Here is a 17,312-nt window from a genome sequence, read left to right on the forward strand (position 1 = left end):
AATTTAAGAATATGATGGAAGGGAAAAACAGTACACATAAAGCTTGTGAGCCTACTCAGTCAGGCTTTGGTAAGTCTCCCAATGCCAGCATATGGCAAGTGTGGTTTGCCACTATTTAATTATGATAAACTCCACAAATTGTCATCCACTTAAGGAAGGAGCCAGGTCAAATGACTTTCAAAACTGACAGGTTACATTCACTGTTTCAACTCTGATTAATTCTTGACTGGTTCTGTTTTGATTGAAAGAAAAGACAAAAGAGTGATTTTGGGAGAAGAGTCTGAATGGAATATGAATTTTATTGCAAAAGTTATTCCAGTAAAACATAAAAACTTTAATAGTAGCAAGTAGCTTTGTGAGAAGCAAAATACCAAACATTTTGCTAAAAATAATACTAGATCAATTTTTTCACTAGCAACAGGCAAAGAGATAGAATGTGATATAGTTGCCAAAAATACTTGAAAATAATAAACACTTTTTCTCATCTTTGCATATGATCTTTCTTTCCCAGACTCAAATGCAATTCATGAGTGATAGCAACTACACTTTTTTCAATAAATGTCTACTATTTTTTCTTTTTTTCTGCGTTTTTCTTCTTTCGTTCTGCTAGCAGTGCTGCTTCCTGAGCTGCCAGCTCCTCTTCTCTTCTGCGCTCAGCCTCCAGCAACTGATTTCTGTATGCTTCCCGAATGCTGTAAACTCTGCCTCGTGCTTCATCTAAGGATGCCTAGCCAAACACAAACAGCAATACTGCCCTGCTCAACACATCACTCTTGATTTCACCACAAGTAACTGCATCCTTCCTGTTCTGTTTCACTTTGTGACTTTGTAACCACAAGGAGAGCATCTCTCCTTTTCTTTTTACATGGATGTATTGATTTCTCAAAGGAAATGGCTATATGTCAATCTTTTCACCATGAAGAAGAGAAAGTTCAGGAAAATCCTTTTTAAACTACTGGCATAATAAGGGAGTTGTGTGAAAGAAGAATAGGATAAGACAGTAGTTACCTATCTGGATCTAGTCACTTTTCAGTTATTGGTTTGCTTTGGAGTCTTAAACAAGTCTGTTAAAAAATCTAGGTGTTAGAAATGCTGGAGTGGCTTAGGAGTTGTAGCCTTTGAAGAGGCTAAAGGAGCCTAAATCATAATGACCTTCAGTGAGAACTTGGGGAAGTGGAACTTTGAAACCTCTGAATACTTTTCCCTTTCCATTTCCGTCCTGAAAAATGTGGATACCTGGAAATCTTTATATAGTTCTTTGAGGTCTACAGATGAAAGAACTGCAAAAATGCTTATAAGCACAGTGTGCATGTTCACAAGTATATCTCGTTTTAAATTCATACTGTGAAACATTTTTAATGGAAAGACTTCCTATAAAGAGTCAAGGATCTACTCATGTGAAAAATTTGCCCTTCTAATATACAATATGTTAGGCATCCAAAATCATAGCAACATCTGAAAACCTGGACTGCCATCCTTCTTAGGGCCAGCCACTGTTGGAGAACTGCAGCTCCTTGCTGACCTCTAGTTGAGTAATACAAATCAGGCTGTCTGAGAGGTTTTCAAATAAGATTTCTGTAAATAGGTTGATTTGATGTAAAATTATTTTTACTGTCTCTTATCCAGTTTTAAGAGCTCTGAATAGACACTAGCTGACTGATAGTTGTTATTGTATCACCACTGTAACAAATAATTTTGTTCCTGTTGATGCTCAACAGTTAAACCAATTTGGTAAGGTATTTGTACCAATTTCATGTTCAGTACATTGGCTGAGTTAATCCTCACAATGGATCCTACCTTAATGCTACCACATTTACTATTTATAGACATGTTTTTTTGAGGTTTAATAATCTAAATTCTTCCTTTGCTGTCATCATGCATATTCCAAGAAAGCTGGGTTCTCTGACTTTTCTCTGAGAAACAATAAGAGCAACTTAGCCCCCTGTATAATTTTTTTTTGTTACTTTTCAAAAAGCTGTATGCAATTCTATAACCAAAAAAATAGCCAAATTGGAGATGCTAATAAACATCTGGACATGTATGTCAGATGGTCAGTTTTTTCTGACTTATACACATCCTTTTATGGTAACACAATAGTGTTTTTGCAGGGAATCTATTAAGAAACTACTAGGAATATATTAGGAATGCCATGCAGTACAATTTTTTACTATAGAACTTTCAGTTTTAGCCTTTGCCCAAGTGAAATTTCAAGCTTCTTCATTGCTTCTAATCATTGAATACAAAATTTTTGCTAATGGTTGATCAGGATATTCAGACTAGTGGCAGACATCACAGCAGTAGTTAACTGGAAAGTAATCTTGAAAACATACCTGCAGGTTCTCATACATTTCAAGTATATTTTGCTTCAATAAAATTCTGTCATTTTCTTCTTTTTGTCTTTGCTCCAAAGCCAGCGTGCGTAGTTGCCTAAAATGGTTGATTTTTTCTTCTTGACGTATCTGTTGCTGTTGAATGATAGACTCATTTCTCAGCACAGATTCAGACATTGTTTTTCTGAAATCAATACAAAACAAATATTTGTCTTATATCAAATGCAGTTTTGGTTGTTGTCTATTTTGCTTAACATCTATATTTGGGTATTTGTCTTATATTTGGCAACATCACCATCATATAGTTAGATATGATTAAGGAATCCCTTCTCCTCTGTTTCTATATAACACCAATAAGAAAACACATTCCTGAGGCCTATTCTTTCTTCTGCATGAGTGTCTATTTTAAATATATTTGCAAAATCATGCTCATCTTTGAGCATATGAAAAACTCCTACATATGACACTTACTTATAATTTGCAAGAAATATGTTTTCAGAAGTTTATGATACTATAATTCAGAATGGAGATAAATTAAATTTTTTTTTTAATTTTTTTTACCTTTGAAATAACAGCAGGTAAGTGGATAATATACTGTTATATTTTGTCCTAAATGACTAGTGTAAAAGTCAAGGAGTTGAAGACAAATTAAATGCTTACAAGATTGTACAAGGTATTTTGCCACATTTTCTACTGTTTTAATGCTATTCACTTCAATATAATATCAATTTCCCTCTCAATTTAAAATTAAATTTGAGCATTTTTTTCAGCATTTTTGAAAGTCTTTTGAAGATCAATGAAATGCAAAAATGGCATATTGAATACAAATGGACTTAAGCATGAAGTGGATTCTAACTGCAGTGCAGCAAATACAGAGGTGCATGTAAATTAACTCAATGAGTTCATGTCAACACTTGTAATAAAAAATATAGTTCTTTTGAATAATAAATATAATTAATATAATTATTTTGGCTATTAACTATTATTAACTGAACTGCATTTGATAAATATGTTATTTAAACCAGCATAACATCCTGACAAATTTCTTGTGACCCTGGGATATGGAAATACATGCTCTTTTCAAGAACACTGAAATAAGCATATTTGCCTGAATGCTCATTTTTAAAAATGTTTATGTCAGGTACTCATTACATGCAGTGCAGTGATTCAATGCCTTTGACATTTATTATGTTAGGGCAGTTTACCTTGTGTAAGGACTAAGGTCTATAAGCTCCCATTTTTTTTGTTGCGTTTTTAATCTTGAGTCAATGGCTGTTTGTGGTGCTTGCTTTTCTGTGGTAAGAGAATATAAAACAAAACAGATTAAACTGGTTACTTGGTTATGCTAGGGAGCTCCACCTAAATTCTTATAAATGTTTTTCTTTCTTTGGCTCAGTAAAATACATAATTAAATGAGAATATGGGCTGGAGAGGATGTAATATTTCTGCACTTTTATTTCCAGTACTTAGTATAGAATCAAAGATGCTATAAAAAACTCACATATACTAGAATGAAACTAATATGTGTATTTTAGCTAAATCTCCTCTACTCAAGAAAGTTAATAAATCTAAGCAAGAACATTGAATTTCCAGTGCCTAAAAGATACAAAAACTACTTCTGGGTATCATATTCTTTTGTCTGAAAAAAAATCAGTAACAATCTGTTTCTCCAGTCCTGGCTATAGTTTAAAAAAATTATATTCCCTTTCAGGGAGAAGATTTAATTTAAGATATACCAGTCCAAAGAAAAACTGTGACATAGTAAAACTGGTATTCTGAAATCTTAGACTTTTTAAACCACATGGATAATAACTATGCTATGTTTTATTGTAGCATTCTTGCAATACAATGACATATTTGATATTAAGCATGGGACTGGGCTGAGCTGCTTTGTTATTATTTCAGTGCTTCCTTCTTTCAATTTTTCTCAATTTGCTGAAAAAACTTGTGAAATTTGATAAGATTTAATGATGACTGCAGTAATTTTCTTTTATAAAAACTTTTTTATGACCTTACTTAGAGCACTAACCAATTAAAAATGTTGCTGGACTTCTCTAATGAGAAATAGGAAGAGGTTTCTGAGCATTAAAATCGTTGCTGTTTATATGTTTACTGTCTATACATGGACAAATATACCAGCCTTTTCTGCTGGTCTCAAAGGGTGACTTGGATCTTTGGAAGTGCCTTAGACACTGGCCATTAGAACAGTATTCTCCAGAATATACAAATCCTCATTAAAATACTGCATATTACAGAAAATCATTGCCATCATTGCCAAATGCTGCACTCTGTGAAATAGAACCACAACAACTTAAAGTCATTGGGGTGTCACTCTTTACTTCCTAACACCTTCTATTGCACTCTAGATGCTTAGTTTAGAGTTGGACAACCATTAACTTTGAAGTCCTTTAGCCAGTAACTTAGAAGAAACAATATAGTTTCAAGTAACCAGTGCTATATTAAAGGCACTAGATGAGGATTAATTCTACTTTAAATTCTGAACCCTTCTTGTGAAGATTACTTATGGGATGGAAAAATACTAATCTATAGATAAGTACTGGTCACAGGTTCTAGTTCCTTGCACATGAGTCATGACCAGATACTGTCATAATCAGACTGGGAAATACTCTTTCCTTCTTGTGATGGCCTGATCTCAGCATATTCACAGAAGAAAAAAAACAAACCCAAAACCAAACAACTTGAAGTCTTGTTTTCCAGTTCAGCTTTCCACCAGAGTATAGAAAATCGCAGAGAATACACATGAAGAATCCAGAGAAGTTGTAATCACTAAATAAAATTAGACGGAACTTATGGAAGCTTCCAGGAAACTGACACTTCTCAGAATGCACTTTTTGACACCTCACTTCCAGACCACTGTCCATGAACAGTTTCCATCAACATGAACATAAAGGGAATGTACTTTAGGTGTATTAATCTCTTATTGACATACTATTTTAGCTGCTAAGCTCTTTTTTAGCATTTCTACACTAATGAACTCTGGTAATTGGAATTGAGGGAGAAGGTATTTTCCACTAAACTTCCAAAAATTTCAGATTATTTTGGGTTAGAATTCTACTACAGAGGGGCTACGTAAAGTTAGCGTAAGGGTAATTTGGCAGTCTCCAAGAGCTGTGAGGCTATATCTGTGTCTGGAAACGGAGCAATGAAACAATTAAAATAAAGAGGAGATAGAGAGCAAGTCTGCCATTGCACATTTGGACACCATTATTGGGGCTGATCTATCCATCTACTACCAATATTTTATGCAGAAGTCTTTCCTAAAGAGTGGAACAGAAGACACAGAAAGTTATACCCTTACCTGTTTCTCCTGAACTAGGTGTTAAGTCAGCAGTCTCAGCCCCAGCTATAGGTTTCTCTGAATCTCTCACAGCGTACTTATTAATAAAACGCACACGTTCCTGAAAAGCCTACAGATCAAAGTTTTATAATACAGATAACAAAGCTTTTACTGCATATTTTTAAATCCCAAAGGATTTTCAAAAGTAGGATTCTCCAATTTAGACCTTGTTTTAGCATATTCTGTTGCTGCAATTTTCTTAGCGACAGTTGTTTAAAAATAATGTCACAAACCTAAGTGACATTATTTTTCAAAATGGAACCCTGTAGTAGCAATTCAGTTGATTCTCTGATTAAAAAAAGTAATGGTGATAGAACGAGATTCTGAAGAGTCTTGGCACATCAAAGGGGATTCATTTCTACCTAATGTTTAGGAGGCTGTACTTGCATTTTCAGTCTCAGCACAACCAATCAAAGCTGCAGAGCAGCACTTCTCCGTAGTTCAGAATTTAGTAGAGTAGTGTCAGCAAAATTTTTGAGCTTTGAACACACTGGAAAGAACTGAGAAAATCTGAGAGTGTAACTGAGAAGACTCAAGTCTGAGGTTCATTTCTGGAAGGTAATATAAAAAAATCAAATTTCTAAGCTGGGGGTTCTGGCCGAATATCCCTAAATGGGCAATGGTATTGGTGGTGATAGGAAATGACTGTCAGGTGAGTTTGAAGACCACCCTTTGTTCTTTTATTTTAATTTGGTAATGATGCTTCCAATGCTGAATCAGCACTGCACTTTTTGCCTTCCTAGAAAGAACATGTATTATTTTTCCATCTCAAGCATATGTCACATCAAAAGCATCCAAATGTACCTGGCAACTAGATCAGTATTGCTTCTCCAAAACAGTGAATTCATACTTAGCGTGTTACAGGCTCATGGGTATTCTGCAATGCAGACTGAATTTGGAATCCTGGCTGCAAGGGGCAATTTGATACAGCCAGGTGCCAGTTCTTCAGGAGAAATAATTTTTTGCATGTTTATAGCAGTGTATTTTTCAATAGAATTTGTTCATGCTAAACATGAAACTTGTCACAAGTAGCAGCTTTGCAAATGTTTAGAGATAGTGGGCTTTCTGAGGAGAAACTTTTCTATGTATTGTAAAGTAGAATCTAAAGTCTCAGTGATCTACAGAAGCCTGAAGTAGATGATCTGGATTCTACCCAGAATTCAGGCACATAATCACTTTAAATTCTTTAAACTATAAAATTTCCTGTCTTGCAGAGGGGTGAAGAGGACAGCCCTAGGAAGGCAGGTTTCTGTTCTGGCAACCGCTCTACCATTACATCTTCTGGGACTTGTGAAGAAACATCACTGCAGAGATAGCACTCTGATATTACCTTGACAGCTCTCCCTGGCTCAGCAGACTCCCATGCTTCTTTCATGGCTCTGATCTCATCTACTCGCCGGGTGTCTTTCTTCACCTCCAGAAAGTCTGCCTCTTTCTGTTCAGTAACTATGCGTAAAATCCAGTAGGGTGTTTTTGAATCTCCTGGCTGAAAGTACCATATATATAATGTAGTCACTGGTATACATCTATTGCCACTCTTTAGGATTACTTTATGTTTTTGTATACTGATAATTTTTTTGACTGATATACACTGCACATTGAAGACTTTGATATGCATTATGACACAAACAGGCTGCCAAAAGAAGAAAAGATTATTGTGCAATGCCTGGAAGCTCTTTGAGGTGTTTTGTTTACATGTTTTCCCCTACCCCCATACAGCAAGTTCCACACTCCCAGTTCTTCTGAGCAGTTTGTCTGAACAAGAGTATTTTGTGTGAATTTTCACACAATTGTTTTATCTCCCTGCCAAGCTCCTCTCCTCTCCCATCTTTCCTTTCCCTTTCTCCTTTCCTTTCCTTTCCCTTTCTCCTTTCCTTTCCTTTCCTTTCCTTTCCTTTCCTTTCCTTTCCTTTCCTTTCCTTTCCTTTCCTTTCCTTTCCTTTCCTTTCCTTTCCTTTCCTTTCCTTTCCTTTCCTTTCCTTTCCTTTCCTTTCCTTTCCTTTCCTTTCCTTTCCTTTCCTTTCCTTTCCTTTCCTTTCCTTTCCTTTCCTTTCCTTTCCTTTCCTTTCCTTTCCTTTCCTTTCCTTTCCTTTCCTTTCCTTTCCTTTCCTTTCCTTTCCTTTCCTTTCCTTTCCTTTCCTTCTTTATAGAAGCCTAAATTTATTCAAGTGTGATTTTTGTATAGAAATAAGCCTTCCTCTGTCTCATAAGGTTTTTTCCCAATCACTTCCCAAAGTCTCTAAAACACCTTAACACATGGCTTCTCCAGAATCACAGGGTAAGTAAGGCCTTAATTCCTTCCCTTAAAGGGTAAGGAAGTCTAGTAGACTATTCTGCTGCCTGACCAAGAAATTAGATACTGGTGCTGATATATTTCTGGAAAACATACCCTCTGAAGAAGATTTAAGCCTAAGATTTAGAACTAGGGTTAGGAGTTCTGCTCTCGTTTGAGACTAAAGGTGGCCATGTTCTTTATCTGCAAGGGCTCCATCTCAAAACTTGTATCTGTTTTAGTGGTGGACTCCCAAGAACCATCATCCCAAGCACCTGTAGTGTAAGGCGCTGCTCCAGAACTCTCTATAATTAGGTGTGGATATGAATCACAGGGAAGTCTGCTGTGCAGCAATTCTTCGTAAAAACCTCTCTGTTCTTTCCTTAAACTACACACCATGAGGCAGCACAATTCCCAGCAAAACCAATGCCATTAAACAAGGAGCTGCCAGTTCCTTCAGTGCTTTCCATTAATCCGCTTGCAACCAATAATGTCAATTATTCCTTTTAAGGCATAAAGGCTGGCAATAGCTTTTCAGTCAGCCACAGAATACTCAGATGACCCACCAGAGGGGATAAAAATTTCCAAGTAAGCAAGTACATACCAATTTTTCTGCCACTGTATGTCTGCGTGCTAATGACAATTGTGATATATGAGTCAGGAACTGACTACAGTGGAAAGACCTATTTCATCTCCCTAGGAACCCATGGAAGCCACTAAAATGAGGGATTAATGAGACATAAATTTGGTGAATTCTTGGAATTTAATAAGCCTTCAGCAGAGAGAGAAACAACACAACAAAAGAAACACCCAGTTGTTCCTTTATACATAAACAAAGGAGGAAATGGTATCTCTAAATCTGGGATGCATATCTTTTACATTCAACATTTTTAATTCCACCTTTCTCATGTGTTAAGCTAGAAAGGTGGGAAAGCAGGGTATAGAGAAATACAAGGGATGTTAGAAATCCTAGCTGTACTGATCTGCAGACTTGAGAATATATCTATATTCAGTACAAGGATAGCACATTCAACAAATCAAGGTTTTGGCTTTGTTCTCACCTGAGACTCAAGCGATGCTCTCTCTCTCTGGGACTTCTCTTTTTCCATCTTCTCAAATGATTTATCTTTCAATCTTCTGATTGATGGACGAATATTTGCAATCTTTTTTACTTGGAAAGAAGTGATAGTTAGGGGAAATCTGTGCTCCTCATCCTTTCCCCTGGGTATTACTCAGATATAGTTATAATGCATTGTGAATTAAAGAATGTCATTTTATCCATAAATATAGTTTCCCGTATAAAACCCAGGGTGGAATAACAGCACAAAACAGCCATACAGAGAGACAAAGGAAAGCCAGTTAATTAGTTGACACTTGCAAGTACTACCAAGAAAGAATATGAGGACCAAACTATTTTTAAAAATATACTTACAAGGTGAACACATTGTGACAGCCTTATTTGTCCTAAATAGCACTTTACCCAGGGCTTAACTGAGAGTTTTCAATGGTGCCTGCCAACAGACACTGCATTGCTGCTTTGTGTATGGGTCAGTATAAAGACCGCAATGCCAGAATCACAGCGTGACTCTAACTTCCCTTGAACAGTCTCATACAATCTGTCAGTGTTTGTTATGCACCAGGAAGGTAAGAAGCTAAAAACAGTCAATGGTCTCATTACTTCACATCCTAAGACTGTCTAGAACAGAGAATATAGATACACCCCACAAAAATGCAAGGAAGTTAAGGCAAAGAAACATGTTTGAGACTCAATGCATATTTAAGAAATGCAAAATTGTCAGAGCTATCTGAGAATACTTTAATTATATTATCAATATATATGTATACTACATGTTTGAATTAATTATACTGGCAATTGATATTTGCAATACTTATTTTGCAAAGTCACCTGGTGAGAGCTGTAAACAAGACCTTGCATGTCATATTATTTTTTAAAAAGATAATAAATAAAGTTTGTAATAGCATGTAACTTTAATAGCATAAAGAATGTGTCAGTTGAAACAACCAGGGATGAATCCAGATCACTATGAGGAAGATTAGAAACCTGAGTCTGAAATCTCCATTTCCTTCCACCTTCCTACTGCCTGAGACATTGAGACAAGTGCTGAAAACCTAACCAATACAAAAAAACAGGGGACTTCTCTCAGAAGAAAGTTGATATGAGTGACTGTTTCACAGTCTGACAATAATAATAAGATGTCTTTCACTTAATGCTTTTAAGGTATCTTTCACTTAGTGCTTTTCCAATTTCTTTCCAATGAGGACAAATCATTGTACTGCACAATTATTGAGCTTTGGATGAGATCTGTAATATCGTGGCTGAGGTTATATGGATATATAAAGTTGTTAATATTAAATATATAGAAACATATTTATAACTCACATATAGCTCCACAAAAAATATATATATTATATGGTATATAAGTGTATTGCATCATATATTGTACATGTGCTTATCTAGAAATGGTACTATTCGTATCTCCTCATGCTACTTAAAAAATGTCCAGTGACACCAAAGTGTAAAGCTTAAATTGATTCAGTGCTGCTAAGGCATATATTAATGAGTGAAAGCAAAAATTAAAGTGGTCTCCAAAAATACTGAATATACTAAAACAGATCCACAGGAAATGCAAATGAGTGATGACGTAATTCCAAGTTATAAAATTGTGACAGAAATGGCTTTCCCTTTAATTCCACATTATCATAACATACTAGCACCATAAACCAGGTTGGTGTACATGTATTAGGAATTTTTAGAGATAAATTATTTATTGTTTACGCAAACACTCAAAAGGCATTCAGTGCAGTTAGCTGAATGATCCCAGACAAAGGCTTTCTATGCCATGGTATACTATAGGCTTTGTCTGGTTTCTAGAAATATTTTGTAACTCCAAGTTATAACATTTTGATGCTCTGAACTTATAGCTTACCCTGATAAGTTAGTAAAGAACAATCAAGTGTAAGAAATGACAGGGTTAGAATGAGGTAACCTACTTAACTCCAGTTATGAAGACTTAGGGCAAGATTAAGTTGGGATCTCCAAGTTCTCCCATGCGCTGTCCAGGTTCCCCCAGCGCTTTGCATCTCCTCAGCAGAGCAAGCAGTATCCTCAGTTAGGGGATCAGCCTCCAGAAATGCATGGAGGGGGCAATGCCTGCATTTTGGCTTGCTGCCCACTCTGATTCACAGGGAGATGTGAGTTAGCAACTTGGGGCTTTTCTAAGGGCAAAGCCAGGCAAGTGCTTTGTATGGGATATGGTAAGAAGAAAGGCAGGCAGATGATACAGGAAGTAAAAGGTCATTCCAGCTCACAGCTTATGCATCAATCATCACAAACTCTCACTGTCAGCTGCATGGCATCATTGTCAGCCTGTATGATGCCCAAGCTTTTCTTGATGTTACACAGATATAAAAACAGCCACTAACTTTATAGTTAGCTTCTCTACTGCTCTTTTTTATTTATTATTTATACAGAAATTCATTTAGTCTAATGCCAAATGGGAACAAAGTGATCATCCAGTCTGATGTCCTGTCTATGACAAGTTAAACAATTGCACCAAATGACTCCTTGCTGAAACTCAGCTTCAGATTGAGATACATCAATTCTCTTTTTTAGGCAAGACTGACAGCTAGTGCTTACTGTTTATGAAATTTAAACTACAGATAATCTATTTTATTCATAGGTATAATACAGAGGAGTCTTTTGAAGCTTTCTTTAGGGAAACATCGTGTTCCTGCTATCTGAAATAGGCTCTCATTTAGTGGGATTACCCAGTAGTTGGTAGTAAAGATTGTTAGTTGCCCCATGAGGAAATTTCATTAAGAAAAGATTGAGAAGTTCAGATGTGGCTTTTACTGTCTTTGACTGGACCCTCAGAAGGATTCTTGACAGACAGAATGTGAAAAGCCTTTCCAAAGTTGGGCTCATCTAGACACTAAAGTTACAAAAAAAGTACACCAGGATAGAAGCAAAGTGTGGGGTTAGAGTGTGGCTGAGATCTACAGCATCATCATATATCCTCTGTGAACTATTTGTTCACTGAGCACCAGGCAAGTGATTAATCACTACTGACAGGCAAACTGGGAAAGAGAGAGAGATCTAAACATACTGTTAAACATCCCATGGAATCCTCTCCTTGGCACAAGCCAAAAAAGTTCTCCTGTGGGAAAATAAAACCTGTGGGGAGAAACTCACCACTCTGGACAATAAAAAGGAATATTCCAAAGCATATCTCCTGTCCTGCCTTTTCAAACCTACCTCTACTACCTGGGCTGGGCACTCTGATTTCTGATTTTCCGGTTGCACAGACAACCCTCTCTCATCAACAGCTTACACTCCAAAGTTAATTTAAGGCAACATGGAAAATATATGCTGCAGTCAGCATTCAGCACACAGTGATGACTCAGCTCACGGTTGTGACAATAAAACTTATGATCTTACTACAAGAAAAATAAAACCAAAGAACACAACAACGTAATAGCTGAGAATCCTATATACAAAATGAACCTGAAAATTATTTTGTTCACACAGTCAAGCAAGTGAAAATGGTACTAGAGTTGCAAGATTGCCTGCTAGCTGTTCCCCTTTTACGCAAGAATTATGATCTTGAGCTTACATTTTTAAAAGTATTTTTCCATGGAAGACTTGCTCCATAACAGTTCTCAGGAGAAGAAGACAAAAAAAACCCAGAAAATGAAGAAGAAAGAGAGAAAAGAATGAAGGCAGTGTAAATAAATTATGTGGAACTTCCTAATTTCTGTGTACTTAGGTTTTCCTACCTAATCCCTTTTTAATGTTTTGTTTGCACAGTGGGTTCTTTAATGAAAAAGTTAATGGGATTTCATATATAATAAATATGACTAGGTATTATCCACAAAGTAACTTTCACTAACACAGTTCTTTCACAAGTACAGACATCTACAGATATAAAATTCTCATAGCATCTGTTTAGCAGAGAATTTACTTTCTTCAAAAATGTTCTAAATAAGTATTTATAGTATTGGCAAATATCAATAGTATAATAGCACGGGTCTTCATTTCAAGGGAGACTACAGTAATTTCACGAATACAAGCCGCACCAATTTGACCAAAAGTTTGGTGGAAACCCGGAAGTGCAGCTAATATTCGAGGGCGGCTAATACATGAACAATATTCTAAGAGCTGCCAACACGGAAGTGAGAGCCCGCGGCAGCCCCAAGCCAAGCTGGAGCCCGGCCGGCCCCGGCTGAGGTTGGAAAGCCTGGCAGAGCCGGGGCCTGCAGTGTGGGGGGCGGGCGGCAGAGCCTGAGCCAGCAGGGCGGGGCAGGGCGGGGCGGCAGAGCCCGGGTCAGCAGGGCGGGGGAGCCCGGGAGAACTGGGGCTAGCAGTGCAGGGGAGCATGGCAGAAGCAGGAAGCCCGGCGGGTGGGGCTGCCTGGCAGCGGGGGAAGCCCAGCAGAATCGGGGCCAGCAGCGTGGGGGAGCCCGGCGGTGCAGGGGCCTGCAGTGCCGGCCAGGGCGAGCAAACGCGGCGGCGGTGCAGACGGGAGGGGGCGGCCGGCGAGCCTGGCAGCGGCGGCAGCCCTGCCGGCCGGGTGAGCTAACATGGCGCGGGGCGGCCGGCATGCCTGGCAGCGGCGGCGGCGGCTGGCCCGCTGGCAGGGCGAGTAAACGCAGCAGCGGGGCGGCCGGCATGCCTGCCAGTGGCGGCAGTGGCTGGCCCGCCAGCAGGGCGAGCAAACGCGGCAGCGAGGCGGTGCTGACGGGAGAGGGGGGCCAGTGAGCCCGGCGGCGGCTGCAGCACCACCCGGCCGGCCCCGTCGGCAACCATGAGCGGGCCGAGCCTTCCTGGCCCCGCCCCGAGCCAGTAAAGCCCGCTATGCCGTGATCCTGTTACTAATTGGCCAATTTGTGAAAGCTGCGCATGGATTCTCGCTACGAACGAAAGTGCGGCTAATATTCGGGGTGCGGCTTATCTATTGACAAAGACAGCAACATTGTCGAGGCACCGGAAGTGGGGCTTATACTCCGTGCAGCTTGTATTCGTGAAACTACTGTAGTTTAAAAGATTTTAGTAAATCTTAATACAGAGTTTAAATATGCTTTTGCCATCATGAATTAGCTTTAATACAAAATTAACTCCAGATGGCACTGTTGGCTTGCATGAAAAAGGGATACTTTAAAAAAGGAAAATTTTTTGCAGTAATTTTTCACCTGGCTCACTGCAGCATTTTTAAAAATCAGATGGTGAAACAATACCCTTTTTGGTTACACACCAACATTATTATTATTATTATTATTAATTATTATTATTATATGAATTTTGTGACAACTTGTGTCGCTAGATCTATATGGTAAAGGTCAGTTTTCAAACTTATTTAAGACTAGTTCACAAATCACAAAAAGCAATAAATGTTCCCGCTTTCCCCCAAAATACTTAACTATAGTAAGCACTTCAGATAAATATTGCTGTTAATAGGGGTACATAACATAAACAGTAAGTATTAAATGAGTATTGGTGTTTAAACTTTTTGATGCAAGTTGTGTTCAAACTCTCTTGGTGGCCTAGGGCAATCTGTTAGTATCCTTGTATAAAGAGAAACACTCAATTAATAAGAACTGTGAAATGATTTCGGTTACTTTGAAAGGCAACATTCATGAGACGGCACAAAGAAGTATGCCATTTAAAAAAAAAAACCAAGGAAAAAAGTGCTTGTTATCACTGACTGTAACTTAAATATATTTGATTGTAAATGAGCATCAATTCGCATGGAGAAGGGGAGCTATGGACTGGAATACTGCTACCTTGAATTCAACACAACAAGGCTCAGTGATATGAGCTGAGAACTAGTGAACAAATTTAAGAGATTAAGTGACCTCCTTTGACCTGCAGTTTGACAGACCATGGTGAAGCTGGATAAAAGGACATTGTTGAGTGCAAGCTGTTGCTGTGCAGCCAGCTCAGAAGGGTAAGAGGATGTGATTGGATGTCTATTGTAAGAAGCAGTCTAACAGGGAAAATTAAGAGAATGAATGGAATCATCTAGGAAGAGAAGATGCTGTTGTGAAGAATACAACAAAATACAAGCAGGTGAAATCATTAAAAGAGCTGTACACAAGCCTGTAAGCCTACATGACATAGCTCCTCAAATGCTACTAAAACTGACTATAGACTACAGTAAATCAAGAAGATACCTCTTTTAAAAGTTGCATAATAATAACTGAAAAAATAACAAAAAAATCTCAGATATTGCATACATCCCAAACCAAAGAAATTAAATATCCATCAGCAATTACTGCTGCTGAATCTCAGCTCAGTCCAGAATATCAGAAATTGCAAAAAAAAAAAACCAAAAAAAACCAAAAACAAAAAAAAAAAAAAAACCCCAACAATAAACTTGACCAGACATTTAAAAATAAATATGTAAAAAGAAAAAAAAGTGAGTCATACCACTAGTAAATAAAAACCAAACCACACTAAATAATTTTTTTTGGTATTAGCAATTGTATGTATATGAGGAAGCAAATAATTTCTTCTTATTGCTTCTTTTAAAAATTGAGTTATAGAACTTTAATATTAATGATACAGAAAAATGTACTGAATTATGGAAATTAATATTTTAGATTCTGCAGGAACCTAGGGGTGAGAACACATGAGAATCAACTGCATGTGTGTGTGATGTTCTGCACCAGCAGCTGGAGTAGGGCTGTAACCTCAGAGCTTGTAGGGGATGCAGAGGCAAACTACAGGGCACATTAGGTGTCTAAGTGTAGATGGTGGAAGGATCCACATTTTTGGAAATATAAAGTTTATCTAGAGGATTTCCATTTGTTCCAGCCTGAGAGGGAAAAGCAGGATGAGGCAGCTGGTGCTGTCTGTGTTTGTGTGTGTGCTCTGAGTGTCTGAGATCTGTGTAGCTGGCAATGTGTGTTTGTGTGTGTATATATTTATATATATACACATGCATATGCATATACATTATGTGCATGTGTATCTATGTGCATATGCTTGGTGGGATCATATCTTCAGCCTCACAAGCAGTTGGACCTGGGAATGTGCAGTGGCAGCAGCCTTGCCTCTCCCAGGCTTTTGGGTCCAGAATGATAAACCTTAACATAATTAAGATCTAAATAATTTTGTGTCAACCTTGCTGATAAAAGAAGAAGCAAATACAACACATTTACCTAATTTACAGAACACTGACTAGGATTCTAAGTGCTTTTAGTTTGTCTCGGGATTGGTTTTTACTGTCTCTTAAGAAGAAATGCTACAATGATTTGCAAAAAACCCAAAATCTTCTGTAATTTCTCTGTCCTCTTCATGGCTTAGTCATACAGACTGTACTTGAGAGCTTTCCTAGTCTTTTCTCTTGCTAAATTCTTCTCCTAGCAGCACAGAAGCAATATATTTCCCAAACCAGGCTTTCCCCGCTCTTGTTCATTCCATTTTCTTAAATTGTCAGCAGACATGTTTCAGCAGGCATGTTCCAGATCTCTGCCTAAAGCTGAGCCCTAAGAAGGTGACTCTTGCACAATTCTCTGATTTCCTTGTATTTTGTGAACTGAAGGTGTAGATTCATGCAATCAAACTTCATTTCGAAGAAGTAAAAGTTTTGTCGCCTAGTTATTTCACTCAGTGAAAAAATGTTGCTTGGAGCAATATATATATGAAACATTTGACTAAATATGTACTTAGATTAACCTACCTTTGATTTCATCTTTCTGCATTTCTTTCAGTTCCTGAACAAGCAAAGACTCACTCTCAGTAAGTGGCCAACTATCATGCAACACCAATGCCTGTATTGAATACTGGTAAGCCTGTGAGATAAAATGCAACACGCTGAAGGCATAACAATTACAGCAAGCATTCAAGTCCTGCAGGTTAGTAAAGTGCCAGCTATTGAATTCAGCAAATAAAACACATAATTACAAGCTTGCACATAACAGCATTCACAAGAAGCTTAAAAAATTAATGTTAATTCCACAGATCTTATTTTAATTCCTGTGAAATTAAACAATTACTCATGTGTTTATCAAGTAAAACTAAACTGGGCTACACAATAAGGAGCTACATTCCTGTAAGATTTCCATGTAACTTCCCTATGTATGCCACATACTAAAACAAATACTTTTGTCTTTGATTTTAAGACCAACTACAGGGCTTTGAGCCCTTGTACCAGCACTCAATACTGCCTTAATTTGAGGTAGAGGTGACAGGGTCCATAGGCTGTACTAAACATTGCCTAAACTGGAGATGATTGTATTTAGAAATTATTTTCCAAAATTCTAATGCCATTTCTGAGTCAAAGGAACAACTTTGGAGCTTATTTCTCAATAGTTTTTGTTTTCTTAGGTT

The 17,312-nt window shown here is 37.7% G+C and overlaps 1 protein-coding gene across 4 annotated transcripts in view; it reads right to left on the reverse strand.

The window, feature by feature from the left end:
- Positions 1–286: 286 nt before the first annotated feature.
- Positions 287–17,312, reverse strand: part of ADGB (androglobin) — a 107,352-nt gene continuing 90,326 nt past the window's right edge. For 2 of the 4 annotated variants that reach the window (XM_033055512.2, XM_033055511.2), the window contains exons 28-34: positions 16,663–16,774; positions 9,022–9,131; positions 7,019–7,174; positions 5,650–5,758; positions 3,536–3,623; positions 2,331–2,514; positions 287–727 (exon numbers count right to left, since the gene is read on the reverse strand). In XM_033055512.2, coding sequence (XP_032911403.1) covers positions 566–727; positions 2,331–2,514; positions 3,536–3,623; positions 5,650–5,758; positions 7,019–7,174; positions 9,022–9,131; positions 16,663–16,774 — 921 coding nt within the window. In that variant the 3' untranslated portion in view covers positions 287–565. Of the gene's footprint in view, positions 728–2,330; positions 2,515–3,535; positions 3,624–5,649; positions 5,759–7,018; positions 7,175–9,021; positions 9,132–16,662; positions 16,775–17,312 lie in introns of those variants that run through there. The other 2 variants (XM_033055513.2, XM_042779122.1) reach the window with 2 other exon arrangements.

Source organism: Catharus ustulatus, chromosome 3, assembly GCF_009819885.2.
Source record: "Catharus ustulatus isolate bCatUst1 chromosome 3, bCatUst1.pri.v2, whole genome shotgun sequence".
Taxonomy (NCBI): domain Eukaryota; kingdom Metazoa; phylum Chordata; class Aves; order Passeriformes; family Turdidae; genus Catharus; species Catharus ustulatus.